Source organism: Hibiscus syriacus, unplaced genomic scaffold, assembly GCF_006381635.1.
Source record: "Hibiscus syriacus cultivar Baekdansim isolate YM2019G1 unplaced genomic scaffold, ASM638163v2 tig00112153_pilon, whole genome shotgun sequence".
Classification (NCBI taxonomy): domain Eukaryota; kingdom Viridiplantae; phylum Streptophyta; class Magnoliopsida; order Malvales; family Malvaceae; genus Hibiscus; species Hibiscus syriacus.
Window position 1 is genome coordinate 883,574 of NW_024063262.1, and position 11,786 is coordinate 895,359.

The 11,786-nt window shown below is 32.6% G+C and overlaps 1 protein-coding gene across 1 annotated transcript; it reads right to left on the reverse strand.

Moving 5' to 3' along the window:
- Positions 1-5,779: 5,779 nt before the first annotated feature.
- Positions 5,780-6,577, reverse strand: LOC120175010 (germin-like protein subfamily 1 member 7). Its single transcript, XM_039181717.1, has 2 exons — positions 6,405-6,577; positions 5,780-6,318 (listed from the first exon to the last, which is right to left on the reverse strand). Exons 1-2 carry the CDS (start codon positions 6,532-6,534, stop codon positions 5,780-5,782), a joined length of 669 nt encoding a protein of 222 aa, XP_039037648.1. The 5' UTR covers positions 6,535-6,577.
- Between the last annotated feature and the right edge of the window lie 5,209 nt (positions 6,578-11,786).

The following is an 11,786-nucleotide window of genomic DNA, read 5'->3' on the forward strand; positions in this document are numbered from 1 at the left end:
TGCTAAGGAGAAAGGGTTGTTTGGACTGTGTTTGTGCAGGAAACTTACAGAGGAAGAACATTTCAGTCGTGACAACATAAATTTGCTAAGGCCAACGGAACATATGAGAACGTGAGGAAAAAATTTATATCGTTGAGGCAAGGTTTATCTGAAGAAGTCTAAAGCAGGTGTGACGAAACCGCCTAAGTCACATGACAGCTGGATGACCTACTTCACGTGCAAGCAAGCCTTAATTATTCTGACAACCGCCAGCCGCCTTTCCTTTTTAAGTCTGGGCATTTAATAACGGTTATTTAATGAAACTTCAAAAAGCATGCAAAGCCCTAGGAGATCTTTCCTTATAAATAATTAGTCGTAACCTCCAAAGAGAGAAGGTAAGGAAGAAGAGAGAAGAGCTTTATCTAAGGCGTGAGCAAGCAACTACAGTGCTTTCCCACCATCAACCGACCAACCTTCCTTGGTGTCCTCTATAACCAAACTTTAGCAGAGTAGTGATCAGGTCTCGAGAGAGGCTAATCACCAAGGCAGGCGCGGTGGTGATCAGGATTGTCGTGACAGAGCCCCCAGTTTTGGGAGTCGTTCTTCCTTTTTCTTAACTCTTTATCTATTTTGGGTTATATTAAACGTTGAATCTTGGATGATCTTTGATAGCACCATGACTGTCTTACTTGGTATTAAACTTGGTTTTTCCTGAACAATATTTTTATGTTTTATGAATGATGAATTATGCTTTGCTCATGACTGTTCTGCTTATCGTTTAATTATTTTACCATTACATTGTAAGAGCATTACATTGTAAGAGCATCGAGAGATCGCCCGGGGTTTTGGTAAAACATGTCTTAGCAATGTAAGAGAATCAAGAGATAACCCTATGTCTAGATAGTGATTCTTAGATTCGAGAGAATTAAGATAGATCTACGTAAGAAATGGAATCAATATGGGATGGTGAAGTTCTAACTTGTTACCTTAGAGATAAGGAGTGATTTCAAGCGACTAAAAGGGGTAGACGCTAGAGTAGGATAGACAACGCCTATAGTTCACGCTGAGAGGTATTGCTACAACAACAGTTTGACAAACCAAGGGTTTTAGTTAACGCTGAGGAGTATTTCCATAGCAACCGTGTAAGAATACCTAGTAATCCTGTCGAGCAGTTTCAGCAAGTCATAGTAATTCATTCTAGACTTAGAATAATTGTTGTCAATACAAAAATTTAGCGTAAGTGCTCTCTGATACGTCTGAATATGTGAGGTTGTTTGCATTATATTTAAATCAACACTTATCTTGTTTTATTCCAGCATCCTGCATACTTATTTTGCCTCGACCAAACTTTTCTACAACCATTAAATTAATTCTTCATTTTATTAATAGTAGTTCTTAAGCTGATACTTAGTAGGACTTAGTTTGTGACACTAATTCTAGTTGTGGGGAAAATGTATTTCTCGACCAATCCATGTGGAGATGATACTCACTTACCCTATATTACTTGCATCGATTGTGTATACTTGCACATATTTGCTTGCCTTAGCATATACATTTACAAACGATCAGTGATCACAAACAGTTCGAATAGAAAACCTCAATGAAAACACGTCTCGGCCTATACTTAGTTCACCTGATTGAGGGTAAAGTTTTCTTTTTCCCCAAACATTGTTTTGAGAAAACGGCTGAAGTATATGTGTGTGTCAAAAATGGCTGCTACACCTAACACGCCCTTTTATATCCATTACCCTAGCATATTAGGGTTTTTAAAGTTATTTCGAATTAATAAATAAAATATTATTTAATTAATTCAATTAAATATACATTAAAGACTTATAATCTGAATTACAATCTTTAATGTTTATTTAAAACTTATTTAATTATTTCGAATTATATATATACCCAATAAAAGAGTTGTAATCTAAATTACATTCTTTTAATGCTTACTTACTATATTCGAGATAATTAAAATCATATATATATCAAATATGCATATCTTAACTCTAGATATATTTTAGTAACATACAACAAATTGTACATTTTTGCTCATTTCAATCCTCGGGTGTGACCCTGTAGGTTCTTGTAATGTTAGTAGTAATTATTAGAATAATTCTAATATTAAATAGAATGAGTGACATCTAGAAATATATCATTATCACATAAATTACAAGAAATTATGATTCGACATATCATCTTCATGATGAACTCTTTTATGTATTACTTCCTTTGGTCCTTTATATCTAGAATAGGCACAAGTCTTAGATAGTCACACTTCTATAGCGCATCTATTATTTCTTGATATCTAGAGTAGACTATAATTAACGAATAATTTATGATATCACATATCAACTTATTCGAGCATGGCCACGCATTTATAGTCTCACTCAATCGAGTGGCCTGTGATATATTTCCTATTACATAGGAAGGACAAATCCTATCTTAACCATATACACCCCACTACATATATCGAGATATATTCAATAACAGTTTTTATAGTGCAACCAGTTATGGAGCTTGTTTAACTATATCAAAACATACAACAATATATGTTGGGATGACATTGATTTCAAGTCTGAGGATCATACATATAGTCATCACCATGAGCAATGTTATGTCCGTTACATAATAATCCAAGACATATGCTCATGATGGGTCAATTCAATACATTGTTCTCTAACAATATAATCATGTATCAATTCTGACATCTCTATGTAATGACAACTCATTGTCATCAATCAATAACACGTTAGTCTTAAGCGTATTATTATTGTCCATGCCCATAATTATACTTGACTATGAATCTTTTAATAATGTTATTATATGGACTTTATTATCTTTCAGTTTATGTTAAACACAGACATATAACTGAAAATAATAGTGGCAATGTCTTTATTCAATAAAATCGGTAAATAAATGTATTATTACAATCATCAGATGATTGATATTTTGGGCATACTCTAACATCGTGATCATCAATAGTTGTTGTTGTATTTGTTGATTTACAAGGAACCCAGTGTAAGTAATGACATCCCTTCCTCCCGGTTTCGAATTTAATGTACTTGGATCTTTAGTGAAACTGTCACGTTTTGTTTCCGCTGCTCCAAGGGTTGGAGCACCTACGGTCCCAACACCAGCCTCTCATAGACTCCCCCACTATTCCACGTGAACTAGGGCCTTTGAAACCTAGATAAACCAGGTTGGAACTATTAACAAAATTCTAAAACAAATTGCAAGATAAACCTCTTTGACTCCCGCCAGCCTTTTTGGAACCCGAATGAGCTAGTTGAAATCACCGTTCAGGATCCCAGGAAGCACGTTGGAACTAGGGGTGCCTCCTAAATCATGCCGAAATGCCTTGCGCTTGCTTTTTTTGGGTTGCCATAAACGATTGTAACTAGAAGAAGCATAGCTAAAGAAGTACCAATGACCTTCGAAGTGATGGATTTTGGATGAACCGCCACTACCTCAATAGAAATAGAATGATCCCAAAGGATCCAAATTCCCCTAGAGAAACTAGTAGCCTCCACTTTGAAAGGCATATCGAAACCCAGTTTAGTAATAACCTTATTAGTCTTGAGTCCGTTAATACGAGGCTCCAAAAGGGCAGCCATCGTCGGCTTATAATCGAAGCTGTACTCCTTGAAAAGATTCGGGAACTTATACCCGCCACAACCTTGGTAATTCCATGTAAATAGATCAAAATCCATGGAAAAAGAATACGTTGATTTTTTTAATCTTATTTGATTATGTGATGGTGATTGTAACTGACAAGTAAACGAGAGAATGCCATGTCAAATTCAAAAATCGAAGAAGTGGAAAAGGGAAAATAAATGTTTAATTATAAAATAGTGTCTAAATTATACATCTTTTTCTATTTAGGTCTCTAAACTCTTTTTGGTCAAAGTAAATGTTTAACATTTTCGGCGTTATCATTTTTAGTGCATGTTTTATCACACCTATTAAATTGGTAACATCGATTGATTTAGGTTCGATCGATTAACAGTTAATGAATTTTTTTCAAATTTTGATTTAGGTTAATTTGATTTAAAATTGGCTAATTAATCGAATTAACTTAAAATATTAAATATTTAAAACATTAACAATGGATGACCGAGTAGAATGGGATAAGAGTTCAAAGTGTTTGAATCTGTTGGGGGATATTGCTCGCTTGCGGTAGAGTTTGGATTGTTTTGTTTTTGACATTTTGTTTTTAGAGATGTTTTAGGTCGAATGGAAATTGTCGTTCCCCGCTCTATGCCCCGCTCATCTTAGAGTGCCACGTAGTTATAATATTTATTAGTTTCATATATATATATTAGAAATTCTTCTTATATAATTTATTTATTTGATAAGTGAACATCAAATCAGATTAAATTATATCAAATAATATTTTTTAATTATAAATATATATATATATATATTTATATATTTATGTAGATAATTATAAATATAAAAACTATTTCAATAACGTAATAAAATTATTTAATTTGGAGATAAATTATTTTATTATATTTGTTTTTATCAAATTATTTTAATAATATAAAAAATGATTTTAAAGGATTAAAACTAATGTTATCAATATTACATCAATGAACAAATTTTTCTATGGTATTTATGCAGATCGATATTGATGTACTTTAATCTACCATTTTAAATTTATTATTTTTAAAAACAACATATATATATTTGAATTAATTCAAAAAAACCTTATTTAAATAATGATATTTTATTTTTGAATATAATTACGTAAAAATATTAAAATCTTATATTAATCGATACAAGTTACTATGAACAAATACACGATGATATTGACTAAAATAAATCAAAACACATCAAACAATTGAAACACACTAAAATTTTGATCGAATTATACTTTAAATTACTTAATATTAATTTAAAACTAATTGAGCTCATACCAATACAATATTAGCTATCATGGTTAAAATTATATATTTTTTTAATGATTAAATTTAAAATCATAATTTATTTTTATTTATTTAAAGGAAGATATTTGAAGATGGATACACATATAATTTTAGATCAAATTGATATATGTTTATGATTTATTAAAAATAATTTTAAATAGTATTTATGTTTTATTGAACTTAAAATCTTTATCTAACTATAAATTAATAACATAATTATGTTTTGTAATAATAAAATCAAGAATTAATTATTATTAAATATAATTTAATTTAAAGAAGTTCCTACTAATAATAAATAAATAAATAAATTATGTAAAAAAGTTCAACATAAAAATTAAAGTTAAATTCTGGCCAACAAGAACATAGTAAGAAATAGCCATAACTATTAAAAATATTAAAGTAGATAGTATTAATATTACATGGCGGGTTAAAGTGGAAGGGGCAGGGAGTGGGGGCAGACGATTTCCATTCTTTTAGGTCAGGGTATTATGATCGCAGGATTATAGTCTTTTATTTGTATGTTGTTTGTCTTTGTTTCGGGGGTGTAATACAGGCTTTGTTTTTTGTGTTCGTGCTTCATTGAAGCATTGTTTCTCAATCTTTTGATATTTTACCAATTTAGCTTTTATTAGTAAAATTAAATTTAATGTGCAAAAAGAAAAATATTTAAATGAAGTAAGAATTAAGAGTGAGTATTTAATAGAGTCAAGTTAAATTAAGATAAAAGTTTGGAATTAGAGTTAAGTTGTCATATTTTAAAATTCAAATTTCTTTTGAATCAAACTAATTTTTCGAATAGAGTTTTGGTCACCTCTAATTTCGATATCAATAAAAATACTAAATTCAAAGCAACAAGAGAAACATTAACCATACAATCAGCTCCTTAACTGCATTTGATGAACAACATTCTTATCCATCCGGAAGGCCTTGGCAAGAACTTCAGGATCAATGGGAGGGTCTGAGCCGAACACAGCATCCGAAATGGCAATATCCCCTGGGTTTTGGCTATTGAAAGCAGCCAACGCCACAGCACCACCACTCCCTATGTTCTCCTGGAAATGAATCAACCCAACTGGGAAAACAAACACATCTCCAGGGTTCAACTCTTTGGTGAAGAGACGATTATCAGGGCTCGACGTAACAAAGCCAACACGAAGCGTGCCTTCCAGAACCACCAGGATTTCCGTGGCACGAGGATGAATGTGAGGAGGGTGTTGGCCACCTAAAGCTGAAAAATCAATTCGTGCAATAGATATGGCTAATGTGTTGAGCCCAGGTATTTTTTCATCATTGGCTAGTGTGACCACTGATCCTACTTGGTTAAATGTATCTCCCGGATTGTTGAGCCGTGAAAGGAAGAAATCCTCTGGGGTTGCAAGGCTTGGGTCCTTGCAGAACTTACCATTAACGAAAACTGCATAATTATAGAAAATAAAACAATGTTTATGGTATCGAAATGAGCATATTTCCGATGAGAACAGTTTGAATTGAACAACATACTACCATCTATGCCATTGTCATCGTTAGTTGCTACACAGAAATCTTGAAGAGGGCTGGGATCCGAAGCCGATACGAATGCCAAAGCCAGAGCCAACAGGACAAATGCTACAAGGAAATGAACACCTTTCATTGTTGTAAGGAGAAACCTTATAAGTTTTGTTTGCTTGAAATTGGCTTGAAAGCTGGTGTATTTATGGAAAGGTTTTTGAACTTTGTTTAGGGTGTCCATACATATCTCAGATGAAACCTCAAGTATCGAAGGATCTTTTGCAAGGGTTTTTTTGCATGACTACTTGTTAACTCAACCATGCAAAAACGATTTCTTGAATTTGTTTTTGCTATAAAAATAGTGGAGAAGAAAATGAAGGACAAACAAAACACCACACATTCTGACTTATCATAGACCTCATTTTAAATAAATATAAATTATATTGTATATTTTGTTAATATTGAAGTACATTAATATCAATTGGACACTATTTTTATATATTTATAATTTGGGTTTAAATAAATTAATAAAAATATACTTACATCTTACTAGTTTTAAAGTAGATTGATATCAATTGAATTTTATTTTTAAATATTTATTTATTTATTTATTATAAATGGGGTTAATACTATGTAGTATATGTTGAAATACTCAACCAATTGACAATAAATATTTATATCCTTGTCGGTAGTCAAGCTTGGGACCTCTAAGAAAACTAACAAGTCTCTTAATCACTGGGGGCAAAGATGGTGTTGCTATTGGAATGTTCATCTTGTAATCCTGGAAAACGTTATATCGCTTCTTCTATTTTGGAATAATCAAAGGATTGCGAGATCGGCTAAACCAGTTTGGAAAATGAGCTTTTTCGGGGTTTTATGGTCTATTTGGTTATGCAGGAATGACGTCGTATTTAAAGGGGTAGTTGCAGTGTGGATCGCTTATTTGATTCTGCTGTTTTGAGGACTGGTTTGAGGCTAAAGTGCAAATGACCCCAAATCAGCTTGTCTAGTTCTTATTTCTGCCGTCATCCTACCCGCTTCATTCTTTGTTCCTGGGTCATCCATGTAATGCTTGGGAATTCCATTAGTGCATTAAAGTTGGAGGTCATCGGGTCAGTCTAATTGTTCTAATCTTCAGCACCAATTCTCAAACATTAAAAATAAAAACCACGTAAATGGATTAGGGGGACCTCCACTGCCCCAACATGGGTTGCTTGCAAATCTATCTCCACTGCATCAGCATAATTTAGCTTATGATCAATGAATTTTAATTCCATCTTTCCTGGATCATCAGTGTAATGCTCGATAATTCCTTGAGTAGAGAGCGGCCCTCATCTGCGCTCCTGGTTCGTTTGTGTGGATCCATCATTCTGCAGATTGAAGTTGTGGCGTTGAACCCTCTGCTGCTCTAGCTAATCTCTCTGGCCGTGTTTAAGTTTGTCTGGTTTAGTGCTAAATGTTGCTTTCTCTTTTCATTTAGTACTATTTTCATGTGAGGAGTAGGGTGTTTGATCAGTCTTGTTGTGTTTTTGGGTTCAGTCTCTTCTGCTGGGTTCTTTGGTTGTGCGGAGTTTGATTCAGTCAATTTCTGCAAGATTCAGCTTGGTCTTTGGCTGTGGGATGTTTTATTTGTTCTATGTTTGTAGCTATGCTGGCGTTTCGTTGCTATTTCTTCAGTCCAGGTGGATAGCATGATTTTCTCATGGGACGTGCTATGTTTTTCAAGATTTTGTGTAGTTGTCGATGGCAAGTAACGAATGGATTGATTTCCTAAATGTTACAGTCTTGATTTGTGTTTTGTTGGGGTTGTATGTGACTTGTGTGTGTGGGATAAATGAACTTGAAACATGTATCGTATTTCTCCTTTTTCGGACTTTAGTTTGGTGCACTCTTTTCTCTCCAGCTATGATTAAGGAGGTTTTCTAACGAGACCTAATCATTGTCCTTGTCTACATATATTCTTCTTTAATAATATACTAGACCCAACTTACAATATATATATATATATAGGAGAAATATGATAATTTTAAAACTTTCAAGAGTCTTTAAGTGTTCTACTTTTGATGTTATGATTTTTACACTTGGATATATAATTTTCATCACTTAACAAAGAGGCTTATGGGTACATGACCAAATCTCTTTCTTATTTATTTTTATCCATTGATTAACATGCATTTGACAAGTTAATTAATTTGTATTTGATCCGTTGATTTGATTCGTATCCAATCTATTGAATGATTCATATTCGTTGATCTTTAACTTTAGCAATTGATTTCAAACTTTCAACATAGTTCACACGATTTTGACTCGTATTTCTTTTTCTATTGTTTGATTGAAATATTCCAAATTTTCTGAGGGCCCGTAATTGATGTTAGAGTGTATCAATAAGTCTGATTTGCGTAACGAAATAGTCTAACTCTGATTCTTACTGGACTTAGATCGACTACCGACAGAAATAGACCTTCGTTTCACGATCCAAAAACCTATAACTACTAAATAGGTGTGTGTTCTGCCCCCTTTGTCATTTAAATAAATTTATGGGTTTGGAATGGATTTTATGTGTCACTCTCCCATCTCTGTTCAAGTATCTATAGTTAATTGATTCATTTTTTGCATACACTCCTGTTTCAGGTAAACACTCCATTAACGTATAACTAATATTCCTGTATCGTGTCACGTATCCTCTTTCGCAAGCGTAATCAATTTGATACATACCAGTGTTCAATAATGTCATTCGGAGTATGATATCTTGCTATGGTGTACAATACAAATGATGGATAGTCAGATTCATTAATTTGCTCGATTACTATGTTGTGTGATATATCACCTTGATTGGATTACTTAAGATCCTATGATGAAGCCTGTTATAATAGATGACACAGTAATATCCTTAGCTTCTCCCTTTTTATTCTCTTTTTAGATTTTTCCAATTTTTAAAGTTTTGATTGATACTTGAAGGATCGACTAGTAACATATTATCTTTCATACAATATGATTATTTATGAATTTTTTTCATTATAAACTCTATTTATATTTGGGTATTATTATGTAGTTAGATTTTGGAGACATTATATATTACGAGACTTTGGATTATATTTTTTTTCATGTATTATCCTATAGATTCTTGGTTTTTATATTTAAATTATACTGAATTTGAATACATTAAGTGACTTCAGTGATAAAAGAGAATGTTGTTTTTCTTAAAGGACTTGAATTCAAATAATCGTATCTATAGAGTGTGTGTACATTATCAATAAACTAAAAAAATTTAAATAAATATTATTTTATAATTCAAAAAATATATACTTTTTATACAATTGGTTATGAATTTATTTGACTTTTTTTAATTGCAACTTACTATGATGTTTGTTAAAGATCTTTAAAAAAAAGTGACGATTTCATAAACTTATATTAATATGATTTATGAGATTCAATTGTAATGTCTAGACTAACTCTAGGAATTATATATTTCATAATAACATTCATAATTTTGGAGAAATATAAATATAACTTGAAAACAACTTTTTAGTCTTAAATATTTAATTTCAAATATTCATCCATTTATTCTAGCCTAATTGTAAAGCCTCGAACCTCGGGTTAATAGTTCAGGTCAACTTGAAACCCATAAGCTGAGCCCAATAAACTTATTAGAATAGTTGTACCTAATAATGTTGATTTTGGGCTTGAGTCGGGCCAGGTGTTTGAGATGTGAGGTGAGTTTTTTTAAGGAAAGTTTAGAAGAGGGATTCAAAAGGCAATTTACCCATAGCTTGAATTAAAAGATGAAAACACCTTTTTTTTATATATGATTTCACGTAAAACTACTCCCCTATTATCTCACCAAACACTCATCTTTCCATTTAAGTAAGATTGGTAATCCTCAATAAAAAGCTTCAATATAAGTCCCATTTCTCAAGTTTTATCCTTAGTTTTTAAAAATGTGTTGTAGGGAGGTTCAAGAGAATCTATGGATTCTAATTTGTTTTTGGTGGATTCAAGTTATAGAAAGTGCTATTAATCTTAATCCAACTAAGTAGTTAAGCTAGTAATTCTTTTTTTTTCTTCCTTTAATTAGTTAAAGAAGTGGGAGAAAGCTCGAGAGCGAAGGGAAAAGAGAGAGTTTCCTCTTGAGTGTTTTGAGGAGAGTTTTAGAAGCCAAAGAAGCAAGGTAAAACATTTACAACTCTTTCATACCTTTTGTGGGTCATTAGAAATGCAAGATAGAACAAGAGTTTTATATTTTAGGTTTTTAGCATGTGTTAAACCTTATTTATGACCCTTTGTGATCACATAAAGCATTAATAATGTTTGGAAACCTCAAAATAAGAATATGGGTGAGTTTGAATGTAAATTTCGAGCCCAAGTAGGGTATTTTTCAACATGGTATCAGTATTGTAAGAACAATATCGATATTATTCTTCTATCAGGGTAAAATTAGCCTATGTTTAAAAGAGAGTATCGATACTTATCAATGGAGTATTAATATTACAGGGTTGGTATCGATACCGGGATCGTAAATCAAATTCCAAAATGCTATTTTTGTATCGATACCCTGGTTAGTATTGATACCATAACTTGGGAGTATCGATACTGAGGTGAGAGTATTGATACTACCCCTTTACCTTTACCTTCTTAGCATAAATTTGTTATGAAGTATCGATGCCCAATGAGAAGTATCGAAACTCTAGGGTTGGTACCGACGAGGTGCTTGGTATCGATACTAGCATTCTTTTTGGGCTCTAATCTAATGAGATGCTAAGATGTGACGAGGTTTCCAAGAACTTTATAATTTTTCCTCAAATAAGACTACAAGTGAGAATAACAATAATGATTAATTACAACTAGAAATGAGATAAACTAGGGCAACATAAAACTAGCTTTGTTTGAATACTCGGGAAACAAGCATGACACCCGGGTTACTTTAGTAAATGATACTGGTATCGAGAATGTAGTTTCAGTTCGAATATCCTTTGGCTGTGCACAAGGAACTTTAAATTGACTAACTAGGGTGCGAGGCCCGATGCTCCAAAGGGGTGGGTTAGTTGAGGGTGTTGTGTCTGATGTAGAGATTCCGAGCGTCATCCTCGATAGACTAGAGGGGCATGTGAGCTCCAAGAACATGATGTCTACCACAGAGTAGAGAGTACAGTATACAAGTATACTCACTGTTGCACTAGACTTGATAGCTTAAGCATTCTACTGAATACTTTTAATATGATTTAGTTGTTAGTGTAGCATTGGACTAGTTAGCTTAGTGTTTGAAATTTGTTTCCTTACGCTTCTTTAGAGGGGCATGTATGCTTATGGACCCTTGTAATTGTCGAGTCGTAATTTATTTAAGATGTTGGTATGTATATTTTGAACTATTCTTTTTTGGAGCTCCTGATGTAAATT